The 26,227-nt window shown below is 40.3% G+C and overlaps 2 protein-coding genes across 5 annotated transcripts in view; one reads left to right on the top strand and one right to left on the bottom strand.

Moving 5' to 3' along the window:
* SLC6A20 (solute carrier family 6 member 20) overlaps window positions 1-19,245 on the top strand; it is a 31,909-nt gene extending 12,664 nt beyond the window's left edge. For all 3 annotated transcript variants that reach the window (XM_061586025.1, XM_061586028.1, XM_061586027.1), the window contains 9 exons: window positions 1,820-1,911; window positions 6,219-6,446; window positions 8,726-8,836; window positions 10,392-10,633; window positions 11,698-11,860; window positions 13,459-13,663; window positions 14,188-14,347; window positions 14,586-14,751; window positions 16,155-19,245. In XM_061586025.1, coding sequence (XP_061442009.1) covers window positions 1,820-1,911; window positions 6,219-6,446; window positions 8,726-8,836; window positions 10,392-10,633; window positions 11,698-11,860; window positions 13,459-13,663; window positions 14,188-14,347; window positions 14,586-14,751; window positions 16,155-16,283 — 1,496 coding nt within the window. In that variant the 3' untranslated portion in view covers window positions 16,284-19,245. The remainder of the gene's footprint in view (window positions 1-1,819; window positions 1,912-6,218; window positions 6,447-8,725; window positions 8,837-10,391; window positions 10,634-11,697; window positions 11,861-13,458; window positions 13,664-14,187; window positions 14,348-14,585; window positions 14,752-16,154) is intronic.
* Window positions 17,738-22,739, bottom strand: SNRPD1 (small nuclear ribonucleoprotein D1 polypeptide). Of its 2 annotated transcripts, XM_061586029.1 has the most exons (5): window positions 22,649-22,739; window positions 22,004-22,221; window positions 20,388-20,464; window positions 18,873-19,064; window positions 17,738-17,912 (listed from the first exon to the last, which is right to left on the bottom strand). In XM_061586029.1, the coding sequence occupies exons 2-5, from the start codon at window positions 22,015-22,017 to the stop codon at window positions 17,836-17,838; spliced, it is 360 nt and encodes a 119-aa protein (XP_061442013.1). In that variant the 5' UTR covers window positions 22,018-22,221; window positions 22,649-22,739; the 3' UTR covers window positions 17,738-17,835. The 2 variants fall into 2 exon arrangements, with proteins under 2 accessions (XP_061442013.1, XP_061442014.1); XM_061586030.1 differs by lacking the exons at window positions 22,004-22,221; window positions 22,649-22,739 and adding an exon at window positions 21,796-21,815.
* Between the last annotated feature and the right edge of the window lie 3,488 nt (window positions 22,740-26,227).

Raw genomic sequence — 26,227 nt, 5'->3', positions numbered from 1 at the left:
CTACATTAGATTGTCCCTTTGTACTAACACAGTTCTTAAGATGCACACTATTATGATGATGATTAATTATATTTATATCCCATCTTTCCTCCAAGGAGCTCAAGGTGGCTTACATGGTTCTCTTCCTCCCCATTTTGTCCTCACAAAAACCCTGTGAGGTAGGTTAAGCTGAGAGACTGTGACTGGCTCATGGTCACCCAGTGAGCTGAGTGGGAATTTGAACCCTGTTGTCCTAGGTTCTAGTCCAACACTCAAACCACTGCATCATACTGGCTCTCAATATGTGACAAGCAAACCCTGAATGACCTGGACCATTTTGAAGCTTCTTATTTGAAGCTTGTTATTATTATTATATTTGCTAGTTGCTTTATGCAGAAGAAAAAGTCTCACAGCAACTTAACAAGATAAAATACCACAGAAAAAACAACGCAAACCAGAAGATTTTAAAACAATGAACACTACAAAAATGCATAAAAGGCTATCTAATAACATATTAATAAGAAAAAGTCCTACCCACCCCACTAAAAGACAAGCACCAGCGTAGGGGTCATCTTGATGACCAATGGCCTGAGTCAATAAAAAGGTCTTACCCTTGTGCCTTGCTTTAAGAGTCCCTCCTTTTTAAAACATATGAAGCAACATGCAAGATACATAGAGCTAGAACAATGCAACTGCTGAAAACTAAACAATACAACCTTTGAAACCAACATCCAAGCTTTTTAAAAATGTATTGATAAGACACCTTATAAAATAAATTCTCCAGGAGTCATACAGAAAAAGAAAACATGACACTAAAACAATGGTACAACGAAAATCCACAATAATCTTCACAATCCAAAAAGCGTAAAAGCCACATTCAGAAGGCCAGCACAATAAAATACAAGAAAAAGCGTAAGAGCTAAAAGCATCATCAAATGTACCATCAAATGCAACCATACCACACAGATTAAAGCTGCTTCTAGACTATTGCTGTTTTGTTGGTGGGATTCAGTTGCATATCAGCAAATTCAGGTTGTACAGTTAAAGTGACTTTGGTGCTTTTGTACAAGAAACCAGCTTCCAAAAATAATAATATTTTGAAAAACAGACTTTTTGTAGTAAGGAAAATGGAGTGAAAATGCACTGGAAAGTGTGGGATAACAACTGCTTGACACGACATCATATAACCTCCCTGCACACAAATCAAAATGAATGATCAGTAAACAGGTCATCTGGAAGCAATCTAAAAAAAATAAGATCTTAAAAAGGACAGAATAGTCTTAGCCTGTTGCCAAAAGGACAATAATATGGGAGTCAGTCTGGTGAGCTTCTCTAAAGAGAGCATCCATAACTGGAGGCCACCACCAAAAAAGCCCCTTTTTCTAGTGGTCATAATCTGAACTTCAGACTGAGGGGGCACATGGAGAAGAGTGTCTGTAGATGAATTCAAGGTATGGGTAAGGTATTCCATTAGGTACTAAAATACCAAGCCTTTTTTGGTTTTAAAGGTCAAAATCAGCATCTTGAATTGGGCCTGAAAACAAATGGGAAGACAGTACAGGTACATCTATCATCAACTCGTCAATCAAGCAATATAATTGTAAGATATGCTTTGACTTGCTGACAAAAAGTTTATAGCCTGGAGTATTTCATAGGGCAGGCAGCAGTTTTCACTAGTGGAACTGCAATGGAATGATGTGGCATGGAGTGCCATTTCAACATAGCCCTCCCCCCTTTCCTGTTCCCCTTCAAGGAACAATCAGCTAGTGGGATCCAACGGATGATTACACAACTGCAAGTTGATGCTCTTTTCCATGACTTTCTTTTTTATTATTTTCAGGAATTGCCAGTGTTATTGTCTCATTCTTCCTCTCTATGTACTACAATGTTATAAACGCCTGGGCTTTCTGGTACCTCTTCCATTCATTCCAGGTGGGTAAGAAAACTCTTTCAAAGTTCAGGGCCACGCACAGTGTTTTCCCTTCCTTCCAGGATTGAACAACTTCAGCAAATCTATCTGGCAGCTCCTGTAGATGCTGGGAGAAGCTGCAGAGTAAAAAAAAAAAAAAAGAGCTACGTCATGTCATTTTACATTCATTACATCTGATGCACAACAATCTGTAATTTTTGTACTGTCATCCAGTGCTTTTTTATGTTTACCAGTATGGAGTACCAGAGTACCGGCACCTCTGTTTTTGCTGCCCATGGTAGCCTTTTTGTCTTGGCACCCACAGCACATTCATCAAGGTATGAGTACCGGCACCTCATTTTTAACAACAAAAAAGCACTCCCTGCACCTATGCAGAAAGATGCCTGTGTGAAGGAGAGAATGTGTGCAGGAAACAGTGCCTGCTTGGTGATGTCAAGCACTCTAGGGCAAAAAGCAGAGGCTTTGCTTTCTTAGCCCTTGGTCCTGGCACTCTCAATTATGCTGACAGACTGATGCACTGTCTTTCCTAGATTGGGGGGGGGGTCGGAATTATTGAAAAGGTATGGCCAGTAAAGTCTCTGGGTTGGATCCAGATGCGCAATGCAATCCTATTCATATATACCAGGAGAAATCTGATTCAGATTGCATTTGGTGAACCTACCTAATTTGCACTTTCTGAATTATGACGTGAACCTAAACACAGCCATCCCTCAAAATTACCACTTCTCCAAATGTGGTTGTTGAGCCATGTGTACAGAAATGCATATTAGGATATGCATTTCTAGGATAAAGTATATGGGTAAAGATCCATATATTAGTGAAAACAACATACTGTTGCACACCTCCCCCAATCTCTGAGCGGTGAGATTTCGGGGGTCCCTGCGCTCCTCCAGGGTTTGGTTTCCTTTGGGGAAGAAGGTCAGCGGAGACTGTGGTGTCTTTATGAAATATGGTTTATTTATTTACACACATTCCAACCTGAGCTTCAGAATGGAGGGGTTCAAGGCATCAGCAGTCTAATATCCAGCTTTTCCATCTGGGTTGCAGGAGGCACCTCAAAAGCCATGGTGCAGAGAGCCTGTCTCTCTCTGCCTGCCTGCAGCCCCAGCCATTCTCTAGACACCCTAAAAAACTACAAAGACACTTCTGCTAGCTGCCAGGAGTGGGGGAGAGGCTCCCCAGAAGAGTTTCAATCACAAAAGTGGTCTCCCTGGCCCATTCACCATTGCTGCGCAACTGATCGGCCCGTTGTCTTAACTGGCCACTCTATTTGATTAACAAAGGAGATTCATCTGGCTAGCAGAGCCAGCCCCCAGGGCATAGTATTCCAAATCAGAGGCTGGAAAGGGGACCCACAGGAATAATCCATTCCAACCCCCCATGCTCATAACAATACAAAAATGCAGTGTACTGGGGGAAATTATTTTGCAAAAATGTGTATATTAGACAACACTGCATACAGATGTGTATATTTGGAGAAATTCACTGATGAATTTTCATGGTGACTTAAAAAAATTGCAAGCTGATTGGAAATGTGGAGAACTGAACTCAAGGTTGGAAAAATGACAAACAGAGAGAAATCAGAATTGACAGATTCACCCGTCCTTAATGTATACTCAGGAATCAGAACACAGAAATTGTGTTCAAGGGGGCTTGCTCTCAGGAAGTGTGTTAAGGATTCCATCCCCAAGTTAGTCAAACTTAGGTCCCATTAACTAACTCGTGCAACTAACTTGGTATAGAATCCAACCCTATGGCTGCTTCTAAACAGGTGACTCCTAGTGCTATCCAATTGTAAGCTACAAGCAGAATTGCAAAGAGCATTTCACAAAATTGGGGATATTGTACTTTTTCTGTGTCCGCTTCCCATTATGTTCCGTCCACACCAGTGGATGTGATGTAGTTGCTATGGGTGGAGTCATTTGAACCTCAGCACATGTTCCCTACAACACCTGCAGTGGGGGTGGGGATTTATTTATTATTTTGTTTTTTTGTGTGGTGTCATTTTATGACCCCCATTTATTTATGCTTAATCAATCACAGTTAATGCTAAAAAAAATTTCCATTTATACTATTTAAAATTAAAGACAGGTATAGCACTATAGAGCTATTATGCTGTAATGTTAAGCTTTGCATTAATGCAAAAGATGCAAATGTAAGCGATGCAGTAAGTGCAGGGAAATATGCAACACAATCACATTGCAGTGTGTGTTATGTGGAAGCAGGAATAAAGAGAGTTGGAGAGGCAGCCAGTTTCTTTTTCTGACATCTTTTCCCATTCATACCCTACTTCATCTCAGATCAGGCCTCACTGGGTACGCCCTTATCTGAGGTCCACAGTGATATATTTAAGATCACAAGAAGAGCCCTGCTGGATCAGAACAAAGGTCCATCTAGTCCAGGTTTCTCACAATGTCCAACCATGTGTCTAATGGAAACTCACACGGAGGATATGTTGTTGCGCTGCAAAAGCTTGGTCTAGTAAAATGTTATCTGTTCTGGGCAGAATACTAGTTCATATTCTTGTAAAAGCTTTTCTAATTGAGGACAATAATGAAATAAAAGATTATTTATCCCAGAATGATATGCTGGATTTTGTTGATAAGGATCACATTTTATGATTTTCCTGAAACAGCTTAATTGCATAATGTCACTTGAACTTGGGAGTTTCAGTGTGCAATAATGTGCAATAGTAATATTCAACCCAGCCCAAATTTGCTTGTGGTGCTGTAGCTCTCCACCTCTGCTTCAGCAGTATCTATTGACAACCATAAAACATCTGTGTTTATATATTACTTTTACAGCTTGCTCCAGGTCCATTCCTGCACTGAGCCGGGGGTTGGACTCAATGGCCTTGTAGGCCCCTTCCAACTCTACTATTCTATGATTCTATTCTAAGCTTAGTAGTAATATTGGAAATAGGAATACATTGCCATTCAACTTGACCCCTGGAGTTTTGAGTAAAACAGGCTATTTTTACATGACTTGATATCCTATGAATATGAGAATCAGGGGAGGGGGGATTCAGTACAATCCAGATCAATCCTACAAGATTTTAACCCCCAGAATTTGTCCTAGCCATGAGTTTCTTTTACAATTGCTGTGAGGTTTTTTACAGCAGAGTATTAAAATGAGAGTTTACTGTAGTTATAGCTGTGTCTGTTCCCAGAGTGATAGCTTTCAGTGGGAACAATTTTTTTGTTGCTAAAGAAAGAGGGGGCATTTCCAATTTCCCTTCATGTTAAGAAAACAAACAGCAGCTGTTTCTGTGTTGGGGATCGGGGAGAAATTCAAATAGTTCACATTTAAAGCTGAATTTATCAATTGCGCACTTTCCAAAACTACATGAGAACCGAAACACAGCCATCCTTTGAAATTCACACTTATCCGAATTTTTCAGTGCAGTTCTCCAACCAAGCAATGTTTACAAAATGCATATATTAGGGGAAAGTGTGCATAACAATTAATATATTAGTGAAAATAACTTGCAAAAATGCATGAAATTGCTTGCAAAATGTGTGTTAGTCAAAACTGCATACAAAAATGTGATAATTCGGATAAATTTGCACATTGGGAACAATTCTGTCGATATAAAAGAGTTGATAGTGGGCAAATTACAAAATGGATAGCTGATCAAACACTTTTGGTACAATATGTCAGCCATAGGGTGGTGCTACAGATTAAATTCCCCTTGCTATTGGATGTATTGTGCTATTTGTTTTTGAAAAGCTGAAGATTTCAAAGAGCTGATTAGGCCATTATATACTTGAACTAGCGAAACATGTTTATGTTGACATATATTATTCATATTAGCACACATTCAAACATCCATTCTTTATGTAGCTGCAGGTTAAATAGTTTGCCTTAAGAGAACTATTTTACCTGAAAAACTGGTATATTCTTATGCCATCAGAAGTTATAGAATGCCATCTTACGAGTTCAATCACTTGCTGCTTATCTAGACCTCCACAATTAGACTGGAATACGGCACTTCAGGAAGATTGCTCAATGAGAAAATATTTATGGTTTGACATTCTCCTCCCTGCAATCACCTCACATTGGTATGGAGCACTGCACATTATTCTACTTTATCTAGGCCACAGTGGCCCCTCCAGATGTTGTTGGACTACAACTCCCATCATCCCTGATTATTGGCCATGCTGTCTGGGGCTGATAGGAATAGTTGTCTAACACCACCTGGAGGGCCATAACTTACCCATCCCTGACCTAACGTTTTCATGGTCTCTAATGTGATTCATGGTACTTCAGAAGATTAATGAGCTTAATGACGTCTGCTTCATATCCAAAGGATCCTTTGCCATGGGCAAACTGTCCACTGAATATTAACCATACAGATTATGTGGAAGAGTGTGAGAAGGCAACACCCACTCAGTACTTTTGGTACCGGAAAACCCTCAACATTTCTCCTTCCATTGAGGAGAGTGGGAGCATCCAATGGGAGCAAGCAGCCTGCCTTGTCCTGGCTTGGCTGGTGGTCTATCTCTGTATTCTTAGAGGAACTGAACACACAGGCAAGGTAAGAAGATTACTGCTGCTGGGCCTGAAGAAATCAGCTTTAATTAATATGAAGTGAGGGAAGGAAAACAACCTCAAAAAGCTTTTAAAACTAGTTTGGGTTTAATTCTCCTAGGCTGTTTACTTCTCATCTAAGCCAGTGGTTCCCAAATGTTTTTTTGCCCACAGACCACTTCAAAATTGCCAAGGGTCTGGGTGGATCACTTGCCTGCTGTAACAATTGTAACGTGCTGTAGTAGGCACTGTATGATTTGGAATCGCATTTTTATTGCTGCTTTTATTTTTTATGTTGCATTTTATTGTATTACGACTTGCATTCCGTAGAATTAAACTGGTACTATAATGAAGTGCAATATAAGAGATAAGAACAGCGATAAAAATACACTTAAAAGTCAATATGAGTATTTAATGCGGACATGCTGCAGACCACCTGAATTCAGCTTGTGGACTGCTGGTGGTCCACGCACCACACTCTGGGAACCCTTGGTCTAAGTAAAAACACAGAGACGCTCCAATCTAGTGGGTTGTATTCAATGGTGGCTTTGTGCTTCAGCCTTTCCCAACCTTTGGGTCCCCAGATGTTGATGAACTACAATTCCCATAATTTCTGATCAATGGCCATGCTGGCTGGGGCTGATGGGGGTTGTAGTCCTGCCACATCTGAGGGCCCAAAGGTTGGGAAAGTCCAATGGAGAGGCACTCCATTTTTATCAAACCCCCCTTACCAATTGCAGTCCTCTGCGGCAGCCTTTGCCAACCTGCTGCCCTCCAGATGTTTTGGAGTACACACAGCTCCCTTTAGTCCCAGCCAGCACACTCCCATCTTTGTTGGCTCTGGATGGCACCAGTTTAGCAAAGGCTACTCTATGACATATCTCACACTGTTCCAGAGAGTCCCCCAATCCCAAGAGAAAATGGAGGGGGGGAATGGAGGTCTGCACTAGGTCAGAGGGATTGGCAATAACCAGGCACCCCACCTTGTACAAGAAGAGAAGCTAGGGCAAAGTCACCATTGAGTACAACCCAGATTGTTTATTGGAGAGGGACAATTGAAGCCAGTTGATTTGGTTGTCTGAGAAAAGTAGTAAGCAGCACCCCACCCCCCTCACAACAAGTCAAGGTGCAGAGGAGCCAAGGCCAGCCAAATTATTTTGGCAGCCGAGCAGAAAATCCCACAAACATCTCTCCCCTTCCTTAGCAGTAATAATACAATAATTATAAATGAAATAACTTACTGTCCTTTCATTAAACTAATATGAACCTTCACCCCGTCAGCTGGTAGCACGGGCTATGCATGCATGCATGGAGTTTCTCCATTCACAAAAGGCTGCTGCCATGCATTTCAACAGAGGGATCTTGTGAGTTTTTACCAACAAAAAATGCATGTGTTTGACCAGTTTCCCCTCCATTATAATGAAAACAGCAGCACCCATACATGTCTGGTCTGTGTGCACACCTGGGTTTCTGTATTGCAGTGAGACAGAACTGACATAAAATTGATCATAAACCCACAATCTGGCGTATTTTCAACATTCAGAGTAAAAGCTTTTGAAATCTGAGACTTAATGTGAAAATTTAAAATTTGATTTAACTTCCCACCGAAATCCTGTTTCAATGACAACTAGAATATTAGAGCAGCTAGTCAGGAATATATTTGTGTTGCATCCAGCTATGTTTTACTCAGAGCAGACCCATTGAAATGAATAATAATAATAATAATTTAATAATAATAGACCTTAGACATGCCCATTAAATTCAGTGGGGTTATTCTCTGTGTTACTAATAGTGGATACAACTGTAATCTTCCTTAATGAGGAGATCTGGCTTAACATATGAGATAAGAGTAGTTCCTAGCAATATTGGGTGTTCCAAAGCAGAATGGCTTGAATCCTTTTAGTGGCTGAAAGTCATCATCAAAATCTGAGTACTACAGTCACACATAAGTTCAAACTGAATCCAATTGCAAAAACTGGAATGTAAAATGCAAATACAAAAGGCTTATTCATATGTCACAATGAACACAAGTACATGCTGTTTCTTCACATGTACAAGTGTTTGTGTAGAAGTGTGTGTGTACACTTGTTGATTTTTACAACTCAGCTATTGTGTACACAAGTGGTACACTTGTCTTGCTGACTGTTACATGAGAATAACTGTATGAGTGTACAGCTCAACTGTTTGTGTACACAGGTCCGTAGACTGTGTGAACGCATCCGAAGTCTCACATTTAAGTGTGTTGTGCAACTCTTCTAAATGTAGCCTTTTGTTGTTCTTTTGCAGGTGGTGTATGTGACAGCTACTTTGCCCTATGTAGTCCTTATAATATACTTAATCAGAGGCTTAACTCTCCATGGAGCTATGAATGGGTTGACCTACATGTTTACACCAAAGGTACCTATGCTAGACAAATACTTCATACAAACTGAAGCATGTTCTTCTTAAATGTACTGTACTGGTCTGAATATAGGCTGCACTTCCCCCCACACACACACACCTGGCTTGTATAAAACCTGAGTGTTTTATACAAAACACTCTCTTATGAGTAGAGAAGTTGTGATTTAAGATGAGACCTCAGGAAACATGCAGAATTGTGGCAGTTTTTGTAAAAGGATCACCATCCCTTCTCAACAAGTGGTGATGATTGCCAGTTGATTTATTCATTGCGAGATGAGTTTAAAGGTTGCACATGATTTTTAGACCATAAAAAACACTGGATGATGTCCAAGATTTGCAGTATTTTTTTTCCTTTCAAAGAGATCTCATTTTAGGGGTGCAGCCTATATTGGGGGCAGCATATATTCAGATCAACATGGTATATTTTCATAACAGAAGTTTAGGCCAATGAAGAGCCAGAATACAGGAAGGTACATATGAATATGATCTATACTGAACACAAATTGAATAGACTATATTAACCTGAATGTACTAAACCAGAGTGTCTCTTCCCAGGCCTCTCACTCTACCTAGAAATCTGCTGCAGACATAGATGTTCTGATGTGCCCATGGAGTTTTCCCATCCACAAAGGCTGCTCCGTTCACTTAAGTGTGAGAGCAAAACTGCCTCTTCTATAGAAGTGAATACACCAGTGCTCCATGGGCACCTTGGGAGCACATCTAGGGCTCCAAATCAAGTCAAGTCATCAAGTCCCAGGCTATGGTGAGACTGCCACCTTGCTAAAGCTAAGCAGCTCTGGATGTGGTCAGCGCCTGGATGGGAGATTGCCTGGGAACCACAATGCTGCCTTGGGTTTCTTGATGAAAGAAAGGTGGGGTAGAAATGAAATAAAAAACTAAAATAAACTTAATTTGGCATATTATTTTATTAGTCTCTGACATAAATTCCAGAGAATATGAATATTATTTTTTAAAATTCTATTACCCCAAATACATGGGATCTTCTCTTTGACATCTACTGGAGTTTAACTTGGGGCTAGTTTAACTTGTTACTCTATGAAATATTATCCCCTTGGAAGAGAAATGCACACAGAAGATCTTATTTGGCAGTAGCATGATATAACCTCTCCATGGTGTCAGCTGATTTATATGAAATATTGTCGAATGGTAATGACAGAAGCAGAAAAGTGCTCTGACGTTCAGGAAAGGAGCTGGGGTGGGAGATTACAGATCCAGGCTACTTACTGTCCACCATGTTCAGACATCTAGGGCCAGCCTTGTTTTAGTGGCCGTAAGGTTGGATTCATACTCCCATTTACTTGGGATTAAGTCCCATTGAACCCAGCATAGGATTAGGCTGTGAATGACCTTACATCAAAGTAGCTGGATGATGAACTAGGCTGTGTACTATGAAGTGGAGTAATTTTTTTTTCATTCTCAATTCCATATTTATAAAATGGGTATTGTCATGATCAACCTTATGGACATGTTGAGAAAATTAATGAAGTCTAAAGATGCTACACAATCCATCCTCATGGTTTATGCCTTGCAGCTAGAGCAACTAGCAAACCCCAAGACTTGGATTAATGCAGCCACTCAGATCTTTTTCTCCCTTGGGCTTGGCTTTGGCAGCTTGATAGCTTTTGCCAGTTACAATGAGCCGAACACCAACTGTGAACGACATGCCATAATTGTTTCATTGATAAACAGCACCACCTCTATTTTTGCCAGCATTGTGACTTTCTCCATTTATGGCTTTAAGGCAACTTTCAATTATGAAAACTGCATAAACAAGTAAGCTTGGCTTTTAATTCAATTCCCTTCTTCTCTTTGCATCTGAAAATAAATTGTAGTCAACACATTTCTTTTTACAGCAACATTTCTGAAGTTACTCATCCATCTGAAATCTTTTCTTCTGAATGGGTTCAAGCCATCTGATTTTTTAGCCATGTCTGACTAGGGGTGATGGGAAGACACCCAAATGGATCACGATCCCATTCAGAAAATCTTTCTCTTACACTGATCTGTGAATGATGCTATCAGAAACAATTACCTAAATTTCTTTCAAAGGTGCATCTAAGTTACAGCATTCTTGTAAACACAAAGGGTTGATTTCAATTTAAGGTTGCAATCCAATACACTTACCTAGGAGTAAATTTCATTGAACTCAATGGAGCTTACTTCTGAGTAGACATGGATTGCAACCTTAGTCATACTCAAAGTAGATCCTCTGAAATCAATAGGACTAACTTAGGTTCATTAATTACAATGGGTCTACTCTGGGTAAAACTTAGTTGGAAATTCAACCTAAAGGGTTGGATCCCAATTTGCACTCACACAATGCTCCACTGGATGGAGGGGAGGGGAGGTGTTTCGCCAATTTCATCTTCCCCTTGCATCCCCCTCCAAAGCTGTTCTGGAGGATTGGGGATGGGGACCCTCTGGAACAGCATGAAAGGTGGCATGGAGGTTTCAGGGAAAAGGGATATGGGTGGGAAATGCTTTCCCTACCCTCCAGGTGACCCCTTCTATTTAAAGGTCTGGATACAACCAAAAAAATAAAAATGAATGGGTGTTCACAAGTGGACTTCTCATTATTTGGGGCTACTTAGCCATTGCTTCACTCATCAATTATTAATTGCATTACAATTTTCTTCTAAAATCTGTCCTTAAAATCAACTTGAGGAAGATCTAGTTTCAACTGGTACAACAGTATCTGCAAATTAATTTTGTCTGTCATGAAGTGTGTTCTCTCTCGTTTTTTAAATCTATTTTGCCCATGTACCAGGAGTTACCATTTGAAAACATTGCTTCTTGTTTGAATATAAATAATCTCTTTTTTTCACTCTGTTGTGCAGGGTGATCTTGGTGCTGATAAATTTTTTCGACCTAGAAGAAGGATCGTTATCAATAGAAAATCTTGAAGATATGAAACAGTTCCTAGCATCCACCCGCCCCAGTGAATATGCAGAACTGTTGCCACAGATTAAGAACTGCAGCTTGGAAGCTGAATTAGACACTGTGAGCTGCTTCTTTTTAAAATAGGCTGGATCAGGACAAAAGTTGTCAGTCTGTTTTCAAGATGTTAAAAAACAACTCATCATATTTTGAGAACCCAGGGCATGGTCAGAAAGGAGATGATGAAGGCACCTTACTGAGGTTAAGCAAGACTGGGCCTGGTCAGTGCTCGGATGGTGTAGTGGTTACGCTTGAACTAGGTTTGGGCAGGGGGCTGGAATTTACATCATCACTCAGCCAGGAAGTTCATTGGGTAACCTTGGGCCAGTCACTATCTCTCAGGCTATTCAATCCTATAAGGTTATTGTGAGGATACAAAGGGGAAACATGTATGCTACCCTGAGCTGCTTGGAGGAAAAATGGGATGTAAACATTTAAAATGCAAGTTGCTAGCAGGCCTTTTAGGTACCAAATGAGTAATAAGTTTAAATAATAGTAACAACATATACAATTCATAAATATCTAGGAAATCTATGTATGCTATTTTTCATTCTGTGGAAGAAAGGTAGGATATAAATATTAAAACACACACACAGAGAAAAAATGTTGTCCCCCACCATTTAACTTTGCTGCTTATTAAAGCAATAACTTAAAATCTGCCTAGGGATGCTTCCATGCAATGGAAACCTGGGATCAAGTTTGAGAAAATATTCTTACAGCTTCCATTGTGAGTAGTGACTGCAAGCAGTGACAAGCCATTTTTTTTAGTAATAGCCATATATCAGTGCCCATGCAGTTGATGTTTTCCTTACATGTCATAATATTCACAGGCTTATAGAAAATCACCTGCAAGGGATTCTCATATCTGGATGAACACATAACAGTACTGGATATGACCCATCAAAAGTTGGTGGCAACTAAGTCCTATAAAAATCAATGGTAACAAAGCATGTGGTTGTTTACTTAAGTTGTAAGTACAATTGATTTCAATCATGGATAACCTGCCACTAAATTTGTATCGTTACCCCAAGGTTGATGCTCAGTACGAAACAGGTTGATGCACACTTGGATTGGAAACTGCACACAGAAAGGAGTGCTATACATGCAAGTCCTTCTGTGTCAACTGCTGTTTTGGGCGATTCTTGTCACTGGCTTGTGCATCACAAGTCGATCCTAAATCAAGATTCTTAAGCTCTGACCATACTGATAATGTGTACAGGAATAGACAGATGGCTGCTACTTTCAGACCTTTTTAATACAATACACCTACACGTACAGCTCTCTCTAGACCCATAGCTACAGCAGTGATATTTTACATTGTATCATCCCAGGCTTGTCATTAGCTACAAAGCCCTAAATGGTTTGGGGCCAGGAATATCATGTTACCAACTGTCATAAGATGTGCCTTGGAAATCTGTTTAATATTTTGTCCTCTAACAGTCCAGCTACATTTATCAGGCGTACCTTAAGAATACCATACAGGTCAATATTAGCATGCAAGTCAGCTTTAATTTACCTTGCGTTTTAAATTACAGTTCACAATTATAAAAGCATCTGCTAACCTGTAAAAGTTATCTGCCCTCTAACCAACTGTTATTTGTTGCATGGTAATGTATTACCCATCATTCTGGTATTGTCTGTTCTCTTTCCCTCTCAAACAGGCTGTTCAGGGGACTGGATTAGCATTCATAGTGTATTCTGAAGCAATAAAGAACATGGAAGTCTCACAGCTGTATTCAGTGCTGTATTTCATTATGCTACTTATGCTGGGAATAGGCAGCATGCTCGGAAACACAGCAGCCATCCTTACTCCTTTGACTGACAGCAAGTTCCTTACCTCCCACGTGCCTAGAGAGATGATCTCAGGTGATTGCCACCTAAATACAGCCAATGTGCTACAATGAAAAGTCAACTAACATCATATGTCAGGCATAAAGCATGGAAAACTGCTGCTATAAAGGAACAATCAGAAGTATGCTTCCTATTGTTCCTTTGCAGCTGCAACTTAACCTCTGGCATTGTTTAAATTTGGCACCTTTCTCTGTTGCGCTGCTTTCAGAAAGGACTGGAAGCTCCAGAGTATATCCAATCCCTGGGTAAGGCACCAAATCCAGGCCATTCCTTTGCAGCCAAGGCTTACATTTGGTGGTTTGCAGCCTCTGTTTTACCTGTCCTGTGCCTGACATTATGTGAACAAGTGGCTGTGGCTTGGGCAAAATAGCCTTCTGGACCAAATAGGGAAGCCTGATGGACCTAATTAGGCCCATTGGCAAGTGACTCCCCACCATGTAGCCACAGTAACGCCAACAGTTATCTGCTGTGACTTAAAAAAACATCAATCCCTGCCTTCTTTCGGTTGAAACTAAAATTCCTTTTATATATATATACAGGTGGTGTGTGCCTTATCAACTTTATTGTTGGCCTGGCATTCACCATAGAGGCTGGTAACTACTGGTTTGATATCTTCAATGACTATGCAGCTACTCTTTCCCTACTGCTTATTGTACTGGTGGAAACTGTTGCTGTCTGTTATGTATATGGGATCAAAAGGTAAGAACTCAAGAACATCTTTCTATCCTACATTTTAATTGCCGTAACTATGCTGTAACCTTAGTTTCTGTTATCTCATAACTGTGTACATAATAGTATCAAACGGATTGGAAATCCTTGAATATTTCTTAATATTCACAGATCTTGTTTTCCTTAGCATAGTTATGATTTCTATCCAAAACAAAGTAGCATTTTTTTAAAAAAAAATTAATCAAGTGTGCATTATTTTCTTTGATAGATTTGAGAAAGACCTTTGTGTGATAAGTGGACATAAACCAAGTTGGTACTGGAAGATTATGTGGGCTTTTGTTAGTCCTGTCATAATTGTAAGCCTGTTTATATTTTACATCACGGACTACATCAGAACAGGGACACTGCAATACCAAGCCTGGGACGCAACAGAGGTATTTTACTCACTGGAGTTTGCTTCTCCTTTACCCATTGGTAGCTGGAAGTAGGGATAGAGTAAGAGTACAAAAACCATAGCTGACATTTTTTTAAAAACTGCTGTAATTATGTTTAGGGAATAAATGTAGGCAGGGGAAGACAGGTAACTGAAATATTCAGAATTCCCAATTTTTATAGTATTAACAAGGCTAGAAAACTTATAATAGGTCTCAATAGGCCTTCACCTGTTAAGTTTCAGTAACTCTTAGACCCTAGAATCGTAACAGACATGCCAAATATATGTGAAATAATTCACACAATCTTCTACACAGAATGCAATGCAGTTATCTTCAATACTGTATATGCTGTAGCGGTTTTCGTGTCTCCCTGACAGCAAAGTAGATACACTAGCAACCAGGGCTATGGAATGGCTTGTATCATTGCTACTTTGAGGAGCATACATAAAATCAGGCCCACTAAGCTTAAAAACAGCTTAACACAAATAATACAATTTGTGATCCCCCCCCCCGAAATCGATCTTGAGTTCAAAGACACAATATACATCTGCTCAGATTTAGTGATTAAATTCAAACCTTTAAGTTGTTTTTCTTAAAACATACCCCTAAACCAGCAATGTTACAATTGACAGAGAGCTGGTTCACGTTGCCTTCCCCACTACACAAGCCACTTGGATGACTTTTCCCCTTCCATATGATTCAAACAAGCCATACTATGGATTGTTGTGTCATCCAAACCTGGATCATGGGTTGTTTCTTTCAAATAAACAACAGTCCGGGTTAGGAAGCCACAAGGCATACTTGTCTTGAGCTGTCTCGAGCAGGAGAGAGAAGTTGCATGAAGGCCTGCCCAGCAGGGGCCCATGGTTTAAGACAAACTACTTTTCATGATGTGTGAATCAGGTCAATGCTTTTGAGGCCGATACATAATTTGTTGCAACATCTCTACAAAAACGCAATTTGAAATTCAGAATAGAACTGTAAAAGAGAACCATATGTAACAGAAGCTTTAGCTGTCAGCCGGACGTGTTTGAGAGAACAGGGATCATTACTATAATTTGTTTCAAATGCAGTGATCATACACAACTTTACATATCCTCTGCTCACAAATCAACCTTGTTTTACACAGCCCTGCAAGTCTGAATTTCAATTGATTTACCCTTAACAGTAAGTGTAGAAGCAAATAGCTGTCATGCAAATGTGAGTCATGGGAAACTAGCTTTGTAGAGACGTTTTGAGAGTTGTATTTTTTTCTCTGAAGTATCAGAGATCCATACTGTGAAAGAAATGCAGATTGGCATTTGCAAATACCTGCCACCAAACCTAAAATTCGCACAATAGCACATATGATTTCTCTGCATTAATAGGCTTACAGGTTTACATTCTGATCATCTTTCTTTCAGGGTCAGCTGGTTACAAAAGATTATCCAAGTGGCGCCCTAGCAGTTATTGGACTGCTTGTGGCAGCATCCACTGTGTGTATACCACTGGGTGCATTACTAACTTTTATAACAAAAAGAACAAATCACTAGTCACTGGACTCATGAGAACTTCAACAGCTGCAGTTTTCATCCACCACCTTGAAGACTATAGAAGCTACAGCCTGCAACAATTACACAGAACTTTGCTACTGTTATATCAAAATATTATCCTGGCTGTTCTTATAAATGGTGAAGAAAACTGTCCTGTAACAGATGAAGATTTAATATTGCCTTTGGGAGGAATGAACACAGAATGGTGGCTTACCAACACCCTGGATTGTACAAAGAAGTATATATTGGTCAATTCACTCTGCTTTCTCGTGAACCATCTTTGTCTCAGTGGAAGGGCATCCTATTGTAACTGAAGTGCCTGTGCACAACTAATTTTTCCATGTACAACATACAGTTTAACCATGTTAAATTATTTGCATTATTCATAGGATGTATCTTTTAGCATATGCTAGGAAGTTTCTTTACAAGCTATATAAGCTCACTACTCAAGTTAGCAATGTTTATATGCAATCTCAAGGGCAGTTTCCAAGATGTACAAATCAACCTAATTTTCCAACTTTTCTAGAGGTAGTTCACATACCTTAAAAGAGTGGGACTAGGCAAATGTTAAACAGTAAGAGCTACAATGAAATTGTGTCATGAGCAAGGGAACTAAAGAGAGGCATATTTTAGTTACATTAAAGTAATAAGCTTGTAAATGTTCTCAATAGCATAGTGCACTTATTGTACAATATTTTAACATTACCTTCAACTAGCATAAACATGAGTCAGAAAATCCTATATATGGACAAGTCACAAGATTAAAAGTCACATGTTCTTTTTACTAGCTTTCTTTTCCTGAACCATGATCAAGTGTTGCCAAAGGTCTCATCTCTAAAACAGTAAAAACTGAACATTTTTTTCAAAAAGAGAGTGGATGTTCTCAGGCTTCTAACAAATGGCTGTAGACTATGCAAAAGGCCATACATCATTCACCTATATCTTACCAAGACTGAAAAAGTACTTCAAATTCAGAAAGGTATCTGTTAAATTTTGAAGTTCCCTAGCAGTTATAAGGTTTCCAGGCCTTCTGCCAGTAATTTCACTTTCTACATTCAGCTCCCTTCAATTAAATTCACAATGCATGCAAATGCTTATTTTAGTCTTTGAACATTTCATGGCCTGCAGGCCTTTTATACTCTGCATTCTTTTTTCTATGTAAGACTTACAGAAAGATACTCAAGGTATTAACTGAAACTTAAGATGTACTTAATTTCAAGCAACGTTGAAAAACCACAAAACAGCGCAAGGTCTTTTGTTGTAACAGAATATGTAGCAAGAAAAAGGGCTATATCATAAGGAACAAATTACATAGCTTTGAGGAAATTTAGAAGAAATTTCAGTATATACTGGCTTAAGCAAGTCCAAATTTGGGCTGAACAGTACTGGAGGTAACAAAGACACATGTAATCAGATTTTCAGTAAGATACATGCGCATATACATAACCAACACAACATTTTCCACGCTTGTTTATTAAAAATTGACACTGAAACAAAACCTGTACAAAAAATAGCCTATGGTGCCTGGCAATTTTCAGTGGCTTTAAAGAAATTATCGCCTTGGACCTCCTCTTCCTCTGCCACGTGCTCTACCTCTGCCACGTCCTCTACCACGTCCTCTTCCTGCAACTGAGTACAAAAAGAAAAACCTTCCTTTCAAAAAACTGATATAATGGCATATGAAAATTATACCAGATTTTGGATCTAGAACTTCTATTATTTAAACATTTTGTTTTCACTTCAGAAGTGTGCACTGCAGACTCAACAGCAAGAAAATATTTTATCGAAGTAATTCATTAATTTGGTTGCAAAATGGTATACAGCTATTGTTCTATTTCCCACTTTGGATAAAAATTCAATGTATTAAACTGGAAAAGATGTGTTAGTGCTATGAGTCCCATCACCAGTAAACATTGTCGTCACAAGCAGTACAAGTGAAAGCTCAAAGAAATATGCTAAGTATACCTCTGTAAATTCCACATCTCCTTTTAGGTACAAGGATAGATTCCATAACAGATTAGTTCCCAGGAGATTTCACTGTTCAAAGAACTTTTTTAAACAGCAAAAATAGGACCCAGTGATCTTAAGAATCTTGCCTACAAGTACAAAGTTCATAGCTCAGGTCTATTCCAAATACCTTAAGTCACTCTCTTATAATGGACTAGCCAGATTCTGTGGGAAATCTCCAGTGTAGCAATCTTGCATAATTTGGGGTGGGGGATAGAGATCTAGTAGATTCCCAGAAATTTGTGGTTTCAAAATGTAACGTGAATAATTAACACAAGAATTCTCATTCCACAACAAATCCCTCTCCATCAAAAAATTAAATAAAACTGGCAACATGCAACAGAGAGCATCTGAATTTGCTAGTGCCCCAAACGTTTACATTTGAATCTAGACATGTGCTCGTCTAACAAGACTTTCCTGGCTCCTCCCTCTGCCACAGACCCCTGACCCCGCCCCAAATGTTCTTAAGGGTTGAATGCATAAGAATTTATGCTGCAATTAAGTATGATGGAGGGGGACAAAGTGAAGTGTTCATATAAAGACAGCAAATTAATTCTTGATAGTTTGAAATCAAACACTAACCTGCTTCCCTTTTCTTGGATTTGACTTTTGGTTCAACATCCACCAGCAAGGTATCCAGGGGCAAGCTGTCTGGTAGAATGAAATACCTAATATTATTGCCTCGAATACTCAAAGTCTCCAACTGGACAGGTTCTCTGTTCTTCAGAGTCATCTTTACAGCTTTAAGATGTGTATTCATACTGACATCCACTCCTGAAACACAAAGAACATAAATCTTCCTGTACATATGGGTTTTTAAGAGACTTCTATAACTAATCACATAGTTTCTAAATAGAGGGTCATAGTGCTATACGCAGTGGTTCCCAAACTTTTTCCCCCCTATGGACCACTGAAAAATTGCTGAGCATCTTGGAGGACCACTTAATAATTTTTCTGCCTGTTGTACTAATGTGCTGTGCTAGATGTTGTACGATTCTTATTGTATTTGTATTGCTTGCTTTATTTCTTATGTATTTTATTTTATTGTACAATAAAATATAAGTAAAATAAAAAGTTATTAAAAATCATTATGAATATTTAATGTGATGGATGTGCCATCGGCCATCTTCAATCACAAATCCAGAGACACAGCATGGATCACCTGAATGAAGCCTGCAGACCAGTGGTGGTCTGTGGACCAGTTTCAGAACCCCTGATACAGGATACTACATTTGCCATGCCATCTAAACTAAAGACACTAAACTCCTACACATGTGATCACCATAGTACAGCTACAGAGAAGGTGCCACTCAAAACCAAGAGGAAGATACAGAACCCATACATTTTCTAAAACAGTAATTATGTTTAAACCCTTTTATCTATATTACTTAAGCACTACTATCTCTAGATTCTTTTACTCTTCCCAGTCACTCTTAGTGCAGGTTTACCTTAATAACCCCCCCTCCAACAGTACTTAGATAGAACACATGCTATGCACACTTTCAAAGCATTACTCCCCTCCACAACCTTGTTCTGGTGGAGTATCATAACAGTCGAAGAGGGGAAAATATCCAGACAGATACCACCTAGGCAAGCAACATTAAGAGTATAAGATGTTTATTCAAACTATTGTAAGCCATTAAATAACTGTCTCCTCCTCAAGCTTGATAATGAAAGGTTTTTTCATCACGTAGCTCTATTAAACATCAGCTATGCAAGCAATAAAACAGGGGAAAATGCATATCCTGTGAGCCAGTGTGATAGAGCTATTAAACTACATTGGGTTTCAATAAGGATAAACCTCACATCTGTGAGAAATACAGTGGGTGGCCTTGAGTAAGCTGCTTTCTCAGCGCACCTGCTTCACAGGGCTTGGGGAATAATATGGGATACTTCACTAAGCACATCTGGATTTCTTGAGAAAGATGGGCTATGCATGTGGCAAATAATTTCTCTAGCTCTTTATATAACTAGTATTCTGTCAAGTGTTCCAGAGCTTTATCTAGTCACAAATTAGATATTTATATGAAAGGATAGAACAACTACCTAATATTTCATACCAGGAATTTAACATTTTAGATATCTCAAATCCCATACCTGTGATGGTTCCATGTACCTGGGTCCCATTCTTCAGTTCAATGGTTACAGTTTCATGACTAAGTTTCATTAGAAACCTGCAATTCATAATTGAAACAAAAATATATTTTCAGCTCAATGTATTGGTACTAACAGGCGCTGAAGTTATAGAAACCTTTGTCGATGACATTTTAAACAGTGAACAATTATTTCTAGACCATCCCACCAACCAATGAATAATTTAACTATAAGCAGGCAGCTCTTCCTATTACCAGCAGGACCCTTATGTGAAAATCAGTGATTTTCCAGTCCAGCAAATATGATTAAGGGGAAGGGCTATATTAGTTCATGAGGGTACAGAGTGTTTAAACTCCCATATTAAGTGCTGTCCCTAGGGTAGGGTATATCCAGGCAACTGTCCTGATCTCTGTGCCTTAGGGGACCCTACGTAGGGCCAGGGCAATGCACTGCTTGCCCCACTCCCATTTAAATTTGTTCTGCTGCTGGTGTTACAGTGGCAGCACTGGCAATCACTTTCTTACTCTGAGGAAAGGGATACTTCCTCTGGACCACCTCACCCAAAATGCGCAAGACAGAGAATGAGAGAAAGCTGCACATGTTAAAGGGGAGGGGCAGAAGCTGCAGAGCCCCCACATCAGGCCTTGCCCACATTACATCGTGGAATTAAAAATCCTGGCTTTGTAGACATTTAAGACTGCTTCACTAGGCTAATTCTCTGGCTTCCCACTTGTTTCTCGATCCAATTCAAAGTTCTGTATTTCACATACAAAGTCCTGCATCCTTTGGACCCCAGTACCTACAGGAATGCCTCTACCCATTTCCCAATGGAGAATCTTCTCCAGATGTGTCCTCAAAATGAATTCTGGAATATAAGAGCAATAGCGTTTTCACCAGTGCTCCTCATCTATGGAATATTCTCTCTACAGAGGCTCACCGTGGAATACTTTTATGTCTTTTCAGTATCAGGCAAAAAAAAATATTTTTTTGTTCTCTTTGGCCTTTCAAAAATACATTTGATCATCAACGACATCTTATTGTAGTCTCTGTGGAACAATGACAATTCGGCCAGTTTTAGGTTTTATAGCAGGCCCAAGTCTTGTTATGCCAAACAGCTCAGTTGCTTAATTTGTGTCTGTCGACGTTGCATTTTATTGTCGTATTGCTGGTCGGTTTTATTAAAGTATCTTTTTATTTTACTATGTCATCTAGTGGTGGTGGTTTTTTTGGTTAGACGATTCATAAATTAATTGCTCAATTAATTACTATTGCTAGAATACCTTTCAAAGATAACCCCACCCCCCAAATTTTCCAAACATTCACATCTGCTATGATGAAACCGAAAGGCGGGAAAAGGGGAGCCAAAGGGAGCTCCACGGGAGACGGCTGATGGGGGCGACCCAGCTCTCACCCTCGAGGCCTGAGAAGAACGAAAAAGCCCACGCAAGGCCAACGGTTAAAGGGGCGCGAGAATAAGAATGTCCTCAGAACGTCGCGTGGGCTGACGGGGGAGGAGCGCGAGCGCGGCTGGAGGGGGAGGATGAACGCGCGAGCGACGCTCCCAGGCCCAAGCGGCGTCTTTTCAACGACTTTCCGCTCTCCCACGCGCTCCCACTTACCTCACGAGCTTCATAGCGGCTAAGCGGTAGGCACGAACCTAACTGATGCCGCACCTTCCCCGGAGATGGGAAGCGAAAGGCGAATGAAGGGGAGGAAAACCAAAAATTGAGCGCGGAGCAGCAAAAACTAGGCCGCTTCCGTTGCTCGTGCAAGTGGCACTCCGCTCCGTGAGCGATATGAATGGCCGGAAGCACAGCCCTTATGCTCGTCTTCAGCCCTGGAGATGGAAAGTCAAAGAGAAAAGGGAGGTTATTGGGAGCGGGCGCCGCCTCCAGGCTCGGAGGACTCCGTGCGAAGGGAAAAGGGATAGAGTGGCTAAGGCGCTTGCGCTGAAGAATAGGTTTTGGAATCTGAGAGACAGAGGAGAAATCCGCCGTCTGTGCTTTCAGCTGGGACAGTTTGTGAGCGGCATCAGCTTGTCTTCTCTCGCTCTTCCTTTGGGAAGGCGCTTGAGTCAACCCAGGATTACTTCTGGTGATTTGGAGAGACTGCTCACACCCTGGGACGGAATACTAAACACAGACATGTTGTGAGATGTTTCAATTTCAAAAATATCCCTTGTCTAGAACAGCGGCGAACAGAGCAGCAGCATATACACCCCACAGGACCGGCAGGGAAATCTAGAAAAGACGCTTCGGGAATACCTAGACACAGGATCTGCTTTTGATTGCCGTATGAGCAGGAGTGTAGCTGTCGAGGGGGAATTGTCTTAGACCCCATACTTTTTGAGCAGCAGGGTCCCAGCCAGGTCTCTGTATCTCTAGCATCCTACGAGCCAATCAGCATGAAAAGAGAGTGTACTGGCCACTGAGACAACTCTTGTAACATGCTTTCTTGCTGATTGGAGCCAATCAGAAAGGAGGACTCTTCTCAGTTGTTAACGCATCCCTTTCATGCTGTTCCTAGGGAGATCTGTTGTGAGAAAAGGCATGTGGGGTAAAGATTGAGGAATGTGGAGAGGGGGTGTGGCATTAGTATCATGAAGGGACCCTTCACTTCTGAATATGCCACTACACAACCGCATCTTAGCAAGGAGCATCAGACTGTCCCCATAAAAGTTCAAAGTTACAGAGATGAACAAAGAACTGATAGGTATGGGGTGTGTGTGTGAGAGCGAGAAAGAGAAATATGATGTATAACTGGCATGAAACCTGAAATAAATCTCATCTGTTTACTATAATTAAAATTAAAAATAGGCTGAACTATAGTGGAATCAAAGAAATAGCTCAGTGTGTGTGAAAACAATCATTGTGCAAAGCTACCATTGCAAAGTTGCAACTAAAACGGTAGTTTCTGTTCATGCACTTTAATACTCTTTCTGTCTTGTATGGCAAGCTGCCCTCCAATCTCCAAGGAACAAGACTCCACGTACAAATTTTATATGCATCTCAGTTGTGCATGCTGAATATGACAGGGTGCACATACCCACCACAATAATTGTGCCTCATATGCTGTATAAATGTTTAAGTAGCATGTTCTTCGGCAAGAGATTATATCACAATTTAAAGGTTTCTTCTTAACAACAACCAGTAAGAGTAACCTTGGCCAGGCAGCAGTGGAGTTTCATGGAATGGCATAGCCTGTCACTCACACTGGCCAAGGTGAAAGTGGACAGCAGGCAAAGTCCTGTTCAGCACTATGTCAGCCTGGAGCTGGCATAGCAGTTAAGCTTGATGATTACTAACTTGGGACCCAATGGATCCCAGGCTGCCTCAACCACTCCCCACTGTGCTCCATTTTAGGGTTCCTGATGGCAGGATTTCCACCTGCCTGCCCTTTTGGTGGACAGAATAGCTCCACACTGGAGGAGTGGCACCAGCATCACTCCATGGTTTGAGTAGAGTGCTAAACCTCCACAGTGCAGAGATCAGGTTTGGACTGTAGCTACTATGTCAGACACTAAATATTTTCAGAATATTTTCTTTGACTTTGGGTTATATAATAGCCCACAGATGTTGCTTTGTTTTTAAATTGTTGCATAAGCGTGAGGTTGAAATGGTTTGGAATCGATCTTCAATATCTTTTTATATGCCGAATATTACCAATATTACTAATTTCATCAATGTTATTTATTGTCTGCTAAATATTGATATGCATTCGGTTCAGTATGTATATTTACTTTATTGAATGACATGTTATTTCTTTCCCCCGCCCCAATCCTTGTTCACGTGGTTTGATTTAAGGGTAAGGCTATATTATTTTTAATCTTTTTTTCCCTCTTGTTGAAGTGTCTGTGCTGCTGACACTTATCAGCATGACATGCACATTATTAAATAAAGGAGTGAACATAAGTAGTAACTTAAATAAACTTTCTATTGAACATTTAACAATCTGTATTTATTTCTAAAAATAATGTATGCCACCTAATTTTCCAAAGAAACTCAAGGCAGCTAACAAATCAATTGCAAAATTATATAAAATGAAATGGACTGCCTTTAAGTCGATCCCAACTTATGGCTACCCTATGAATACGGTGTTCATGGTAAGCGGTATTCAGAAGGGGTTTACCATTGCTTCCCTCTGAGGCTAGTCCTCCCTAGATAGCTAGGGCCTGCTCAGCTTGCCACAGCTGCACAAGCCAGGCCCTTCCTTGTCCGCAACTGCCAGCTGGGGGGCAACTGGGCTCCTTGGGACTATGCAGTTTGTCCACGACTGCACAGGTGGCAGGGCACGTAACCCCTGAGCCACTCACTGTGGGGGTGATCTTTAGCTGGCCCTTGACACCCAGGAGACCCGAGCAAGGATTTGAACTCAGACTCTGGACTCCCAGCCAGGCTCTTTTGCCCACTGTGCTATACCACCCCCAAATTAAACCCACCACACAATCAAAATATTAACTAAAAACAAACTGGACATTTCTGAACAGCCATCAAAATAAACATAAAACCAAGCCTTTAAAATGTAAATTAAAATGAACATTGCAGGATTCTACTCAAGGCAGATGACCAACTCATTAGCTGAAATTCCTCAGTTCAGCCAGTTGATGCTCTCCTGCTGCCAATCTCCTACTAAAGAGTGAAAGCTGATAAAAGAGGCTTGCAGTGTTGGCAACAACCTGTTCAACTATGGAACCAAGCCAAAAATTAGATCTCAACAGAACTGTTATAGAAAGAAAATTACCTAAAGGGGGAATGGCTTTCATCACATTTAAATCACAGTAATCTTGTTACCTCGCCTTATGTCGAAATTGACTTGAAGGCACATAACAACAACAACAACAACAACCTTGCGACAGTAGTCAGTGGCATGAGAAATGCATACACCATAAGCCTTATTACAATTCCCTGCATGGTAATTTCACAGGTGTGTTTGCAGTAATAAACGCATGCCATACATTACATGAGCAGATATGTGAGAAACTCATGTCACGGCAGTATCCTGTCATTGTTGGTCCCAACTAGGCATGGGGGGGGGAATTTGATTCAGTTCACATTTAAAGCTGAATCAAATTGGTATTTTTTAAACAATATGAAAACCGAAACACAGCCATCCTTCAAAATTCACACTTACTCGAATTTTGTGTTGCAGTTCTCCGACCAACAATGTTTACAAAAATGCATATGCTAGAACATAAAAATGAGTATGTTAGTAAAAATAACCTTCAAAGATGTTATTAGGAGAAATCGCTTTGCAAAAATGTGTACATCAGTCAAAACTGCATACAAAAATGTGCTTATTAGAAGACACTTGCGCTAAAACGCTGAAGAATTTCCATGAGGATTTTTTTTTTAAATTGCTGCAGAAATGTGGAGGACTGAATTTAAGATTGGAAAAATGAGAAATGGAGAGAATCAAAACTGACAGATCTTGCCATTCCTAGGCCCAACATTCACCAAGATGCAGGAGACCTGTGTAAGGTGGGTGCCACTTGAGGATGCTCTTAACTCCTCCTCTTCAGAGCCTTCCTATCCACCAGCATACAAAGGTCCCGCTTTCAGGATCCTGCAGTCTCTCCTGAGGGTGGCTGCCACTGTTGTTGATGCTTCTGCCACTCCTGGCCCTTGCCATTCTTGTCCACTTCCATTCCCTGCATCGTGAGAAAAAAGGTGCACAAGAAAGGGAGAACAGTGCCTGTAAAGTTGCTTTCAAATAGAAGAAGAGTGCTCGGAGCAAGTGCTAATGGCACTTCCCTTGGGCACTCCTGCTAATTGGGCTTAAGTGTTCTCTTTTGCAAATCCATTGCAGCAGCCAGTTTGGCTGGCTCTTTTATACAGTACTAAGTG

Source organism: Rhineura floridana, chromosome 10 (genome assembly GCF_030035675.1).
Source record: "Rhineura floridana isolate rRhiFlo1 chromosome 10, rRhiFlo1.hap2, whole genome shotgun sequence".
NCBI lineage: Eukaryota > Metazoa > Chordata > Lepidosauria > Squamata > Rhineuridae > Rhineura > Rhineura floridana.
This window is presented reverse-complemented; position numbering and strand designations above follow the sequence as displayed.

Coding starts and splice junctions, on each gene's coding strand:
- SNRPD1 (XM_061586029.1), bottom strand. Junction 19,065..20,387: donor GGTACATGGAACCATCACAG/GTATGGGATTTG, acceptor TTTGTGTTTCAG/GAGTGGATGTCAGTATGAAT. Junction 17,913..18,872: donor ATCCAAGAAAAGGGAAGCAG/GTTAGTGTTTGA, acceptor TTTTGTACTCAG/TTGCAGGAAGAGGACGTGGT.